At 49.3% G+C, this 15,492-nt stretch overlaps 1 protein-coding gene across 2 annotated transcripts in view; it reads left to right on the forward strand.

The window, feature by feature from the left end:
• Positions 1-15,492, forward strand: part of EARS2 (glutamyl-tRNA synthetase 2, mitochondrial) — an 81,325-nt gene that overhangs the window by 18,820 nt on the left and 47,013 nt on the right. For both annotated transcript variants that reach the window (XM_063934700.1, XM_063934701.1), the window contains exons 3-5: positions 30-219; positions 12,474-12,946; positions 14,478-14,586. In XM_063934700.1, coding sequence (XP_063790770.1) covers positions 30-219; positions 12,474-12,946; positions 14,478-14,586 — 772 coding nt within the window. The remainder of the gene's footprint in view (positions 1-29; positions 220-12,473; positions 12,947-14,477; positions 14,587-15,492) is intronic.

The raw sequence follows: 15,492 nt of genomic DNA on the forward strand, positions 1-15,492 counted from the left end.
TGTAGTAATGTAATTACCTTCTTTCTTAGGGATCCCACCAGATGAGAGCCCCAGGCGTGGTGGGCCGTACGGTCCCTATGAACAGTCGAAGCGTCTGAATCTGTATCATGATGCTGTACAGACCCTGCTGGAGAGTGGCGCTGCGTACCGCTGCTTCTGCACCCCTCAGAGACTAGAACTACTGAAGAAAGAAGCGTTTAGGAGTAGGCAGACTCCTCGGTATGAGACTTCTCTTGCAGCGGCTGTTTCCATGCTTGCTGTGTATAACTTGTAGCGGAATACATACAATATACCGACTGTCGGATGCCGGCTGTCAGTATCCCGACTCATGGCGATAGCTAAAAGTAAGATGAGAACACTGAACTGAATAACCTGGGCCCATATGTGGCACCAAGCTCCTATTGGATACAAAATGAAAACACGCCCAGTATGTAGTAGCGCCCCCCCCCCCCCCCCCTTCAGACATCTTTAGACTTATTTATTTCATGCTTATGATGGGCATACACTATACAGTTATCTGGCAGATACTTTGGTTGAAATGAAAATCAGGTAATGGATGAGCGCAAATGACAACCGACCATGTGCTCACACATACTGGAAAACAGACAAAAACTGTTAGTCACAGATTTAACCAGTTTGTCTGAACGACATGTTTTGTCCATTTCTCTAACGTCCTAGTGGATGCTGGGGACTCCGTAAGGACCATGGGGATAGACGGGCTCCACATGAGACATGGGCACTTTAAGAAAGAATTTAGGTTCTGGTGTGCACTGGCTCCTCCCTCTATGCCCCTCCTCCAGACCTCAGTTTAATACTGTGCCCAGACGAGCTGGGTGTTTTTCAGTGAGCTCTCCTGAGTTTGCTGAGAGAAAGTATTTTGTTAGGTTTTTTATTTTCAGGGAGCTCTGCTGGCAACAGACTCCCTGCATCGTGGGAGTGAGGGGAGAGAAGCAGCCCTACTCTCTGAAGCTAGGTCCTGCTTCTTAGGCTACTGGACACCATTAGCTCCAGAGGGATCGGTACGCAGGATCTCACCCTCGCCGTCCGGTTCCGGAGCCGCGCCGCCGTCCCCCTCGCAGAGCCGGAAGACAGAAGCCGGGTTAGTATGAGAAGCAAAGAATACTTCACAGGCGGCAGAAGACTCCGTGATCTTCACTGAGGTAACGCACAGCACTGCAGCTGTGCGCCATTGCTCCACACACCTACACATACTCCGGTCACTGTAAGGGTGCAGGGCGCGCGGGGGGGCGCCCTGGGCAGCAATTGGGACCTCTTTTGGCAAAGTTGAACATACATACAGCTGGGCACTGTATATATGTATGAGCCCCCGCCAAAAATTGCATATTTAAGCGGGACAGAAGCCCGCCGCCGAGGGGCCGGGGCTTCTTCATCAGCACTCACCAGCGCCATTTCTCTAACGTCCTAAGTGGATGCTGGGGACTCCGTAAGGACCATGGGGAATAGCGGCTCCGCAGGAGACTAGGCACAAAAGTAAAGCTTTAGAACTACCTGGTGTGCACTGGCTCCTCCCCCTATGACCCCCCTCCAAGCCTCAGTTAGATTGTTGTGCCCGAACGAGAAGGGTGCACACTAGGTGGCTCTCCTGAGCTGCTTAGTGAAAAGTTTAGTTTTAGGTTTTTTATTTTCAGTGAGACCTGCTGGCAACAGGCTCACTGCATCGAGGGACTAAGGGGAGAAGAAGCGAACTCACCTGCGTGCAGAGTGGATTGGGCTTCTTAGGCTACTGGACATTAGCTCCAGAGGGACGATCACAGGCCCAGCCATGGATGGGTCCCAGAGCCGCGCCGCCGGCCCCCTTACAGAGCCAGAAGACAGAAGAGGTCCGGAAAATCGGCGGCAGAAGACGTCCTGTCTTCAACAAGGTAGCGCACAGCACTGCAGCTGTGCGCCATTGCTCTCAGCACACTTCACACTCCGGTCACTGAGGGTGCAGGGCGCTGGGGAGGGGCGCCCTGAGACGCAATAAAAACACCTTGGATGGCAAAAAATGCATCACATATAGCTCCTGGGCTATATGGATGAATTTAACCCCTGCCAGAATACATAGAAAAACGGGAGATAAGGCCGCCGAGAAGGGGGCGGAGCCTATCTCCTCAGCACACTGGCGCCATTTTCCCTCACAGCTCAGTTGGAGGGAAGCTCCCTGGCTCTCCCCTGCAGTCACTACACTACAGAAAGGGTTAAAAAAGAGAAGGGGGGCACTAATTACGCGCAGTATTAAAGATACAGCAGCTATAAGGGGAAAACACTTATATAAGGTTATCCCTATATATATATATATATATATATATATATGTATATATATATATATATATAGCGCTCTGGTGTGTGCTGGCAAACTCTCCCTCTGTCTCCCCAAAGGGCTAGTGGGGTCCTGTCCTCTATCAGAGCATTCCCTGTGTGTGTGCTGTATGTCGGTACGTTTGTGTCGACATGTATGAGGAGAAAAATGATGTGGAGACGGAGCAGATTGCCTGTAATAGTGATGTCACCCCCTAGGGGGTCGACACCTGATTGGATGAACTGTTGGAAGAATTACGTAACAGTGTCAGCTCTGTATAAAAGACAGTGGTTGACATGAGACAGCCGGCTACTCAGCTTGTGCCTGTCCAGACGTCTCATAGGCCGTCAGGGGCTCTAAAGCGCCCGTTACCTCAGATGGCAGATATAGACGCCGACACGGATACTGACTCCAGTGTCGACGGTGAAGAGACAAATGTGACTTCCAGTGGGGCCACACGTTACATGATTGAGGCAATGAAAAATGTTTTACACATTTCTGATAATACGAGTACCACCAAAAAGGGGTATTATGTTCGGTGAGGAAAAACTACCTGTAGTTTTCCTGAATCTGAGAAATTAAATGAGGTGTGTGATGATGCGTGGTTTTCCCCCGATAACAACTGATAATTTCTAAAATGTTATTGGCATTATATCCTTTCTCGCCAGAGGTTAGGGTGCGTTGGGAAACACCCCCTAGGGTGGATAAAGCGCTCACACGCTTGTAAGAACAAGGGCTCTACCCTCTCCTGAGATGGCCGCCCTTAAGGATCCTGCTGATAGAAAGCAGGAGGGCATCCTAAAAGGTATTTACACACATACTGGTGTTATACTGCGACCAGCAATCGCCTCAGCCTGGATGTGCAGTGCTGGGTTGGCGTGGTCGGATTCCCTGACTGAAAATATTGATACCCTAGATAGGGACAGTATATTATTGCCTATAGAGCATTTAAAAGATGCATTTCTATATATGCGTGATGCACAGCGGAATATTTGCCGACTGGCATCAAGTCTAAGTGCGTTGTCCATTTCTACCAGTAGAGGGTTATGGACACGACAGTGGTCAGGTGATGCGGATTCCAAACGGCATTTGGAAGTATTGCCTTATTAAGGGGAGGAGTTATTTGGGGTCGGTTCTTTCAGACCTGGTGGCCACGGCAACAGCTGGGAAATCCACGTTTGTACCCCAGGTCGCCTCTCAACATGAGAAGACGCCGTATTATCAGGCGCAGTCTTTTCGTGGGCAAGCGGGCAAAAGGTTCCTCATTTCTGCCCCGTGACAGAGGGAGAGGAAAAAGGCTGCAGAAATCAGCCAGTTCCCAGGAACAGAAACCCTCTCCCGCCTCTGCCAAGCCCTCAGTATGACGCTGGGGCTTTACAAGCAGAATCGGGCACGGTGGGGGCCCGTCTCAATTTCAGCGCGCAGTGGGCTCACTCGCAAGTAGATCCCTGGATCCTTCAGGTGATATCTCAGGGGTACAAATTGGAATTCGAGACGTCTCCCCCTCGCCGTTTCCTAAAGTCGGCTTTACCGATGTCTCCTTCTGACAGGGAGACAGTTTTGGAAGCCATTCACAAGCTGTATTCCCAGCAGGTGATAATCAAGGTACCCCTCCTGCAACAGGGAACGGGGTATTATTCCACACTGTTGTGGTTCCGAAGCCGGACGGCTCGGTGAGACCGATTCTAAATCTAAAATCTTTGAACACTTACATACAGAGGTTCAAATTCAAGATTGAGTCACTCAGAGCAGTGATTGCGAACCTGGAAGAAGAGGACTACATGATGTCTCGGTACACCAAGGATGCTTACCTTCATGTCCCAATTTACCCTTCTCACCAAGGGTACCTCAGGTTTATGGTACAGAACTGTCACTATCGGTTTCAGACGCTGCCGTAGGGATGGTCCACGGCACCCCGGGTCTTTACCAAGGTAATGGCCGAAATGATGATACTCCTTCGAAGGAAGGGAATTTTAGTTATCCCTTACTTGGACGATTCCCTGATAAGGGTAAGATCCATGGAACAGTTGGAGGTCGGTGTAGCACTATCTCAGGTAGTGTTGCGGCAGCACGATTGGATTCTCAATATTCCAAAATCGCAGCTGATTCCGATGACTCGTCTTCTGTTCTTAGGGATGATCCTGGACACAGTTCAGAAAAAGGTGTTTCTCCCGGAGGAGAAAGTCAGGGAGTTATCCGAGCTAGTCGGGAACCTCCTATAACCGAGCCAAGTCTCAGTACATCAATGAGATGGTTCTGAAAAAAATGGTGGCTTCCTATGAAGCAATCCCATGCGGCAGATTCCACGCAAGAACTTTCCAGTGGGACCTGCTGGACAAATGGTCTGGGTCGCATCTTCAGATGCATCAGCGGATAACCCTGTCACCAAGCACAAGGGTGTCTCTCCTGTGGTGGTTGCAGAGTGCTCATCTTCTAGAGGGCCGCACATTCAGGACTGGGTCCTGGTGACCACGGATGCCAGCCTGCGAGGCTGGGGAGCAGTCACACAGGGAAGGAATTTCCAGAGCTTATGGTCAAGCCAGGAGACATCACTTCACATAAATATCCTGAAGCTAAGGGCCATTTACAATGCTCTAAGCTCAGCAAGACCTCTGCTTCAAGGTCACCCGGAGTTGATCCATTCGGACAACATCACGGCAGTCACCCACGTAAACAGACAGGGTGACACAAGAAGCAGAAGGGCAATGGCAGAAGCTGCAAGGATTCTTCGCTGGGCGGAAAATCATGTGATAGCACTGTCAGCAGTATTCATTCCGGGAGTGGACAACTGGGAAGCAGACTTCCTCAGCAGACACGACCTCCACCCGGGAGAGTGGGGACTTCACCCAGAAGTCTTCCACATGTTTATAAAACTCGACAAGTATTGCGCCAGGTCAAGGGACCCTCAGGCAATAGCTGTAGACGCTCTGGTAACACAGTGGGTGTACCAGTCAGTGTATGTGTTCCCTCCTCTGCCTCTCATAACCAAGGTACTGAGAATTATAAGATGGAGAGGAGTAAGCACTATATTCGTGGCTCCGGATTGGCCAAGAAGGACTTGGTAACCGGAACTTCAAGAGATGCTCACGGAGGATCCGTGGCCTCTACCTCTAAGAAGGGACCTGCTCCAGCAAGGACCCTGTCTGTTCCAAGACTTACCGCGGCTGCGTTTAACGGCAGGGCGGTTGAACGCCGGATCCTGAAGGAAAAAGGCATTCCGGATGAAGTCATCCCTATCCTGATCAAAGCCAGGAAAGATATAACCGCAAAACATTATCACCGCATTTGGCGAAAATATGTTGCGTGGTGCGAGGCCAGTAAGGCCCCGACGGAGGAATTTTCAACTAGGTCGATTCCTACATTTCCTGCAAACAGGAGTGTCTATGGGCCTGAAATGGGGGTCCATTAAGGTTCAAATTTCGGCCCTGTCAATTTTCTTCCAAAAAGAACTAGCTTCAGTCCCTGAAGTTCAGACGTTTGTGAAAGGGGTACTGTATATACAGCCTCCTTTTGTGCCTCCAGTGGCACCTTTGGATCTAAATGTAGTTTTTGGGTTCCAAAAGTCACATTGGTTTGAACCACTTAAATATGTGGAGTTAAAATATCTCACATGGAAAGTGGTCATGCTGTTGGCCCTGGCCTGGGCCAGGTGCGTGTCAGAATTGGCGGCTTTATCCTGTAAAAGCCCTCATCTGATTTTCCATTCGGACAGGGCGGAATTGAGGACTTGTCCTCAGTTTCTCCCAAAGGTGGTTTTCAGCGTTTCACCTGAATCAACCTATTGTGGTGCCTGTGGCTACTAGGGACTTGGAGGACTCCAAGTTGCTAGACGTTGTCAGAGCCCTGGAAATATAGGTTTCCAGGACGGCTGGAGTCAGAAAATCTGACTCGTTGTTTATTCTGTATGCACCCAACAAGCTGGGTGCTCCTGCTGCTAAGCAGACTATTGCTCGTTGGATTTGTAGTACAATTCAGCTTGCACATTCTGTGGCAGGCCTGCCACAGCCAAAATCTGTAAAAGCCCATTCCACAAGGAAGGTGGGCTCATCTTGGGCGTCTGCCCGAGGGGTCTCTGCTTTACAACTTTGCCGAGCAGCTACTTGGTCAGGAGCAAATACGTTTGTAAAATTCTACAAATTTGATACCCTGGCTGAGGAGGACCGGGAGTTCTCTCAATTGGTGCTGCAGAGTCATCCGCACTCTCCCGCCCGTTTGGGAGCTTTGGTATAATCCCCATGGTCCTTACGGAGTCCCCAGCATCCACTTAGGACGTTAGAGAAAATAAGAATTTACTTACCGATAATTCTATTTCTCGTAGTCCGTAGTGGATGCTGGGCGCCCATCCCAAGTGCGGATTGTCTGCAATACTGTTACATAGTTATTGTTACCAAAAAATCGGGTTATTGCTGTAGTGAGCCATCTTTTCTAGAGGCTCCTCTGTTATCATGCTGTTAACTGGGTTTAGATCACAAGTTATATGGTGTGATTGGTGTGGCTGGTATGAGTCTTACCCGGGATTCAAAATCCTTCCTTATTGTGTACGCTCGTCCGGGCACAGTATCCTAACTGAGGCTTGGAGGGGGGTCATAGGGGGAGGAGCCAGTGCACACCAGGTAGTTCTAAAGCTTTACTTTTGTGGTCCTTACGGAGTCCCCAGCATCCACTACGGACTACGAGAAATAGAATTATCGGTAAGTAAATTCTTATTTTTTTCTCCACAGCTCCGCTGAGAGGAAGCTCCCCAGGCTCTCCCCTGCAGATACACGGTAGAAGAGGGTTAAAAAGAGGGGGGGCACATAATTAGGCGCAAAACACAATATAAACAGCAGCTACTGGGTTAACATTAAGTTACTGTGTTATTCCTGGGTTTATAGCGCTGGGGTGTGTGCTGGCATACTCTCTCTGTCTCTCTAAAGGGCCTTGTGGGGGAGCTGTCTTCAGAAAGGGCATTCCCTGTGTGTGTGGCGTGTCGGTACGCTTATGTCGAAATGTCTGATGAGGAAGGCTATGTGGAAGCAGAGCGGGAACAAATGAATGTGGTGTCTCCGCCGACGGCGCCGACACCTGATTGGATGGATATGTGGAAGGTTTTAAATGATAATGTTAATTCCTTGCATAAAAGGTTAGACAAGGCTGAAGCCTCAGGACAGTCAGGGTCTCAACCCGTGCCTGATCCTATGTCACAGAGGCCGTCAGGGTCTCAGAAGCGCCCACTATCCAAAATTGTTGACACAGATACCGACATGGATTCTGACTCCAGTGTCGATTACGATGATGCAAAGTTACAGCCAAAATTGGCTAAATCCATCCGTTATATGATTATAGCAATTAAGGATGTGTTGCACATCACAGAGGAAACCCCAGTCCCTGACAAGAGGGTGCATATGTATGGGGAAAAGAAGCCGGAGGTAACCTTTCCCCCCTCACACGAGCTGAATGAGTTACGTGAAAAGGCTTGGGAATCTCCAGATAAAAAACTGCAGATTTCCAAAAGGATCTTATGGCGTATCCTTTCCCGCCAACGGACAGGTTACGCTGGGAATCCTCCCCTAGGGTGGTCAAAGCTTTAACACGCTTATCCAAGAAGGTAGCCCTGCCGTCACAGGATACGGCTACTCTCAAAGATGCTGCGGATTGCAAACAGGAGGTTACCCTGAAGTCCATTTATACACATTCAGGTACCTTACTGAGGCCGGCGATTGCGTTGGCCTGGGTGTGTAGAGCTGTAGCAGCATGGACGGATACCTTATCTGAGGAAATTGATACCTTAGACAAGGATACTATATTGTTGACCCTGGGGCATATTAAAGACGCTGTACTATATATGAGAGATGTTTAAAGAGACATTAGTCTACTGCAGGGGTGTCAAACTCATGGCCCTCCAGCTGTTGTGGAACTACACATTCCAGCATGCCTTGCCACAGTTGCAGCCATCCCTAATACAAAATAGATGGCAAGGCATGCTGGGATGTGTAGTTCCACAACAGCTGGAGGGCCGCGAGTTTGACACCCCTGGTCTACTGGGTTCTAGAATAAATGCTATGTCGATTTCTGCCAGAAGGGTCCTGTGGACTCGGCAATGGACAGGTGATGCCGACTCAAAAAGGCACATGGAGGTTTTACCTTACAAAGGTGAGGAATTGTTTGGAGAGGGTCTCTCGGACCTGGTCTCCACAGCTACAGCTGGAAAGTCAAATTTTTTGCCTTATATTCCCTCACAGCCTAAGAGAGCACCGTATTATCAAATGCAGTTCTTTCGATCACAAAGAAACAAGAAAGTCTGAGGTGCGTCCTTTCTTGCCAGAGGCAGGAGCAGAGGAAAGAAGCTTCACAACATAGCTAGTTCCCAGGAACAGAAGTCCTCCCCAGCCTCTACAAAATCCACCGCATGACGCTGGGCGGAGCTAGGCCCGGTGGGGGCACGTCTTCGAAATTTCAGCCACAAGTGGGTTCACTCCCAGGTGGATCCCTGGGCAATAGAAATTGTGTCTCAGGGATACAAGCTGGAATTCGAAGAGATGCCCCCTCACCGATACCTCAAATCAGCCCTACCAGCTTCCCCCCACGAGAGGGAAATAGTGTTAACTGCAATTCACAAATTGTATCTTCAACAGGTGGTGGTCAAGGTTCCCCTCCAACAGGGAAAGGGGTTATTATTCGACCATGTTTGTAGTCCCGAAACCGGACGGTTCGGTCAGACCCATATTGAATTTGAAATCCCTGAACATTTACCTGAAAAGGTTCAAGTTCAAGATGGAATCGCTGAGAGCGGTCATCGCAAGCCTGGAAGGGGGGGATTTTATGGTGTCTCTGGACATGAAGGATGCATACCTTCATGTCCCCATTTATCCACCTCATCAGGCGTACCTCAGATTTGTGGTACAGGATTGTCATTATCAATTTCAGACGTTGCCGTTTGGTCTCTCCGCGGCACAGAGAATATTTACCAAGGTAATGGCGGAAATGATGGTACTCCTGCGGAAGCAAGGGGTCACAATTATCCCATACTTGGACGATCTCCTCATAAAAGGGAGATCAAGAGAGCAGTTGCTGACCAGCGTATCACTTTCTCTGGAAGTGTTACGGCAACACGGCTGGATTCTAAATATTCCAAAGTCGCAGTTGGTTCCTACGACTCGTCTGCCTTTCCTGGGCATGATTCTGGAAACAGACCAGAAAAGGGTTTATCTCCCGATAGAGAAAGCTCAGGAACTCATGACCCTGGTCAGGAACCTATTAAAACCAAAACAAGTGTCAGTGCATCACTGCACTCGAGTCCTGGGAAAGATGGTGGCATCATACGAGGCCATTCCCTTCGGCAGGTTCCATGCGAGGACCTTTTCAATGGGACTTACTGGACAAGTGGTCCGGATCACATCTTCAGATGCATCGGTTAATCACCCTATCCCCCAGGGCCAGGGTGTCACTCCTGTGGTGGCTGCAGAGTGCTCACCTTCTCGAGGGCCGCATATTCGGCATTCAGGACTGGGTCCTGGTGACCACGGACGCAAGCCTCCGAGGTTGGGGAGCAGTCACACAGGGAAGAAATTTCCAAGGTCTGTGGTCAAGTCAAGAGACTTGCCTTCACATCAACATCCTGGAACTAAGGGCCATATACAACGCCCTGCGTCAAGCGGAGAACTTGCTTCGCGACCAACCGGTTCTGATTCAGTCAGACAACATCACCGCAGTGGCTCATGTAAACCGACAAGGCGGCACAAGGAGCAGAGTGGTGATGGCGGAAGCCACCAGAATTTTTCGCTGGGCGGAGAATCACGAAAGCGCACTGTCTGCAGTGTTCATCCCGGGAGTGGACAACTGGGAAGCAGACTTCCTCAGCAGACACGACCTCCACCCGGGAGAGTGGGGACTTCATCAGGAAGTCTTCGCACAGATTACAAGTCGGTGGGAACAGCCACAGGTGGACATGATGGCATCCCGCCTCAACAAAAAGCTACAGAGGTATTGCGCCAGGTCAAGAGACCCTCAGGCAGTGGCTGTGGACGCCCTGGTGACACCGTGGGTATTCCGGTCGGTCTATGTTTTTCCTCCTCTTCCTCTCATACCCAAGGTGCTGAGGATAATAAGAAAAAGAGGAGTGAGAACAATCCTTATTGTTCCAGATTGGCCACGAAGGACTTGGTATCCATATCTGCAAGAAATGCTCACAGAGGATCCGTGGCCTCTTCCTCTAAGACAGGACCTGTTGCAACAGGGGCCCTGTCTGTTCCAAGACTTACCTCGGCTGCGTTTGACGGCATGGCGGTTGAACGCCGGATCCTAGCAGAGAAGGGCATTCTGGATGAGGTCATTCCTACGCTGATAAAGGCTAGGAAGGATGTGACCGTTAAACATTATCACCGTATATGGCGAAAATATGTTTCTTGGGGTGAGGCCAGGAATGCTCCTACGGAGGAATTCCAGCTGGGCCGTTTCCTTCACTTCCTACAGATCGGAGTGAATTTGGGCCTAAAATTGGGCTCCATTAAAGTCCAGATTTCGGCTCTATCCATTTTCTTTCAAAAGGAGTTGGCTTCTCTACCAGAAGTTCAGACGTTTGTGAAGGGAGTGCTGCATATTCAGCCTCCTTTTGTGCCTCCAGTGGCACCTTGGGATCTTAACGTGGTGTTAAGCTTCCTGAAATCCCACTGGTTTGAACCACTTAAAATGGTGGAGTTGAAATATCTCACGTGGAAGGTGGTCATGCTATTAGCCTTGGCTTCGGCTAGGCGCGTGTCAGAGTTGGCGGCTTTGTCACATAAAAGCCCCTATCTGGTTTTCCATATGGATAGAGCAGAATTGCGGACCCGTCCACAATTTCTGCCGAAAGTGGTTTCATCTTTTCATATGAACCAACCTATTGTGGTGCCTGTGGCTACTCGTGACTTGGAGGATTCCGAGATGCTTGATGTGGTCAGGGCTTTGAAGGTTTATGTAGCCAGAACGGCTAGGGTCAGGAAAACAGAGTCGTTGTTTATCATGTATGCATCCGACAAGCTGGGTGCTCCTGCTTCAAAGCAAACTATTGCTCGCTGGATCTGTAACACGATTCAGCAGGCTCATTCTGCGGCTGGATTGCCGCCGCCAAAGTCAGTTAAGGCCCATTCCACTAGGAAGGTGGGCTCTTCTTGGGCGGCTGCCCGAGGGGTCTCGGCATTACAACTTTGCCGGACGGCTACTTGGTCAGGTTCAAACACTTTTGCAAAGTTCTACAAGTTTGATACCCTGGCTGAGGAGGACCTCTTGTTTGCTCAATCGGTGCTGCAGAGTCATCCGCACTCTCCCGCCCGTTTGGGAGCTTTGGTATAATCCCCATGGTCCTTACGGAGTTCCCAGCATCCACTAGGACGTTAGAGAAAATAAGATTTTACTTACCGGTAAATCTATTTCTCGTAGTCCGTAGTGGATGCTGGGCGCCCGTCCCAAGTGCGGACTTCTTCTGCAATACTTGTATATAGTTATTGCTTCAATAAGGGTTACGTTATGGTTGCATCAGGGTTTGACCTGATGCTCTGTTATTTGTCATACTGTTAACTGGTTGTTATCACATGTTATACGGTGTGATTGGTGTGGCTGGTATGAATCTTGCCCTGGATTACCAAAATCCTTTCCTTGTACTGTCAGCTCTTCTGGGCACAGTTTCTCTAACTGAGGTCTGGAGGAGGGCATAGAGGGAGGAGCCAGTGCACACCAGAACCTAAATTCTTTCTTAAAGTGCCCATGTCTCCTGCGGAGCCCGTCTATCCCCATGGTCCTTACGGAGTCCCCAGCATCCACTACGGACTACGAGAAATAGATTTACCTGTAAGTAAAATCCTATTTTTCCAGTGTTTGGAAGCAAATGGTCGATTTGTCATTTGCTCTCATCCATTACCAGATTTTCATTCCAACCAGATAAACTGCCAGATAATTGTATTGTGTATGCACAACTTTAGGTGGATTCCCGGTGATAGTTTATAAATACAAAGAGACTATATTACTGGAAACCTAATAACCGAAACTTAACGGCTTTTACTGACATAGATAGATTCTGGAAACTGACAATTAATTGAGACTCTCCGGGTGTTAAACACTGAGCATTAACCGGTTAGTAAACACCGCAGGTAATTGAATACGCCCCTAGGTGTGTTTATTGTTTCTGATCAGTTTCCTTTTTGTTTTTTTGCTGAAGCTACGACAACCGCTGCAGACATCTGACCACAAATCAAGTGCAGGAAAAGCTGACGCAGAATTTGCCATTTGTGGTCCGGTTCCAGTTGCCTAGTGGTACCCACGATTTCCAGGACTTGGTCTATGGTTGGACACGGCATGATGTGGCAAGTGTGGAAGGAGACCCAGTGATCCTGAAAGGAGATGGCTTCCCCACTTATCACTTGGCCAATGTGGTGGATGATAGTAAAATGGGTGTGACGCACGTGCTGAGAGGAGAAGAGTGGCTGATCTCCACCACCAAGCACCTACTGCTTTTCCGTGCTCTGGGCTGGCAGCCCCCATTATATGCTCACCTCCCGCTCTTGCTCAACAAAGATGGCAGCAAACTGTCCAAGCGACAGGGCGACATATTTATCCAACACTACGCCCAGAACGGATACCTGGCCGACACCCTGCTTGACATTATTACGAACTGCGGATCAGGATTCAGCGGTAATTATGGAGAGCGAGAGGGGTCCATTTCAGAAGAACAGGGAGATAGAACCATGCTTTGCAGAGGGTGAATAGGAGAATTCTATGTAAGTGATATAAGTGCTAGATAGGAAACAGTTCATATAGGGGTGGGCCTCTGCAGAGAAGCAAAACTACAGGTATACCTTATTAAAAAACAATATAATTTAAGATTAGGGATTAATAGGCACTGGGAGCATATACCTTATTGTCTTAAAACAGAGTCACAAGGAAATCTTATATAATAAAAGGCTAACTGCTCCTCACCTCTGTTATGTGCACAGGTAGCCACTGGAGGCCGCCACACAGACCAAATGAAAGTGATCATGCAGGGAGATGTTACAGCATGCTGCTAATTACGTAAAAACACTGATCTGACTGTTTAACACTTGCTGAATATTGAGAGAGTAGGGGTAGGTTTTTGGTGTGGCAGTTGCCATTTATAACAACCTTTCATATTCAAAATTGGCTGGATTTTCTATCCTTTTGTTTGATTTCAAGTTAAGGTTACATTAATCTAATGCTGCATCCCACCTCTGTAGTGCCTCCGGCAGCCACTGAAGGGACAAGGACACACACATACATCCCCGATGTACACTGCACCCCCCACCATATACTGTCCCTATAAACACACTGCACCCTCATACCCCTCCATATAGTGCCCCCTATATACTGCTTCCGCCATATACCACATACTCTGCACCCCATTCTCCATATACTATGCTGCAACCCCAGGTTACTTGCCATGCCGGGACTCGGCAACAAGTAGAAGCAGTAACCAGGAAACAAATGGAACCACAAGATGGTCCCGCAGCACTCGGAGCTGAGGCACCGAGGATACGTGTGGCCACTTATTGTGGGGAGAGAAGGTGAATCAGTCCAGCAGGAAGGGGTGAGACTCTGTGTAGAGATCCCTGCGTCAAAATACTGATGCCAGGAATCCTGAACGCTCAAATAGCGGAACGCGCTCACATCCTGCCGACGGGGTGGGAGGTAAGATTTAGGGGGTGGTTACGTACCGGGGGGGGGGTAGTGATAGGCACTTACAAGGGGAGGTTGGGGTTAGGCACCAATTGGGGAGGGCTAGGTTTAACCAGCGGGGAAGGGAGGGTTAGGGTTAGGCACCACTGGGGAGGGTTGGGGTTAGGCACCCACAAGGGAGGGTTTGAGGGGCTGTCGGTATTCTGATGGTCGAGATGCCGCTGTCTGTATTCTGACTGCCGGCATCCCGTCCATCGGTATATCCAACCACAGATCTATTCATTAGGGAATATGGATGTCAGAGCAGTGTATTGGGTGGAGAGTCAGTCTCAGCCATTTATATGATAGAGCTATGATTACATTGAACTGAAAGATTTGTCAGTGTACGGTCCCCCTTTGTCCTAGTTAGGTGCATAAGAGGTTCTACAGGTGGCAGATAGGTGTTCTCATATTAGCAATATCAGATTCTCTAGTGGTTATTACATTATTATATATACATTCTCCTCACCTGTTCTGTCCTGTCATCATGCAGGGAACCAGATGGGCCGCACCCTGCCGCAGCTAGTCCAGCAGTACAATCTGGGAAGCACCAGCACTCACTCGGCTCTTCTAGACCTGGATAAACTTCCGGAGTTCAACCGGTAAGTGTTTTTCTTATTATTCCAAGTGACATGGGCCCTCATTCCGAGTTGTTCGCTCGCTAGCTGCTTTTAGCAGCAGTGCAAACGCTAGGCCGCCGCCCTCTGGGAGTGTATCTTAGCTTAGCAGAAGTACGACCGAAAGGTTCGCAGCATGCTACAAAAAAAGATTGTGCAGTTTCTGAGCAGCTCGAGACTTACTCCTAGCTAGCGATCACTTCAGACTGTTTAGTTCCTGTTTTGACGTCACAAACACGCCCTGCGTTCGGCCAGCCACGCCTGCGTTTCCCCAGCCACTCCTGCGTTTTTATCCGACATGCCTGCGTTTTTACACACACTCCCGGAAAACGGTCAGTTACCACCCAGAAACACACACTTCCTGTCAATCACTCTGCGGCCAGCAGTGTGACTGAAAAGCGTCGCTAGACCTTGTGTGAAACTGCATCGGCTTTTGTGAAGGTATGTCGCGCGTGCGCACCATACGCATGCGCAGAAGCGCCGCTTTTTAACCTAATCGCTGCGCTGCGAACGAAAGCAGCTAGCGATCAACTCGGAATGAGGACCATTGTGTGGATTACAATTTGTGTATTAGAAGGTTGCGAACGGTGGGTCATATTTTGCGCCTAGGAATGGAGGGCCCTAGAGATAACTGGCTCGGTGTGACCTCTCCCTGCCACTGCCCCTACATCTGAGATCTTTTTTAGTACCCTATGGAAAGGCCAGCACATTCCCCTGTAATGCTTGTAATCTGTTTTCACTTTGTGTACCTGCTGGAAACAGTGTTTAGTCACATTGTATACCAGGGACGGATCTAGACTTTTCTTTAGGGGGGGCGGTTTACTGTTTAATCTTGACTCCTCCCTCTACAGTCCCAACTCCTCCCATCTGCAATCCTAACTCCTCCTCTCT

The sequence above is a fragment of the Pseudophryne corroboree genome, chromosome 7 (assembly GCF_028390025.1).
Source record: "Pseudophryne corroboree isolate aPseCor3 chromosome 7, aPseCor3.hap2, whole genome shotgun sequence".
Lineage (NCBI taxonomy): Eukaryota > Metazoa > Chordata > Amphibia > Anura > Myobatrachidae > Pseudophryne > Pseudophryne corroboree.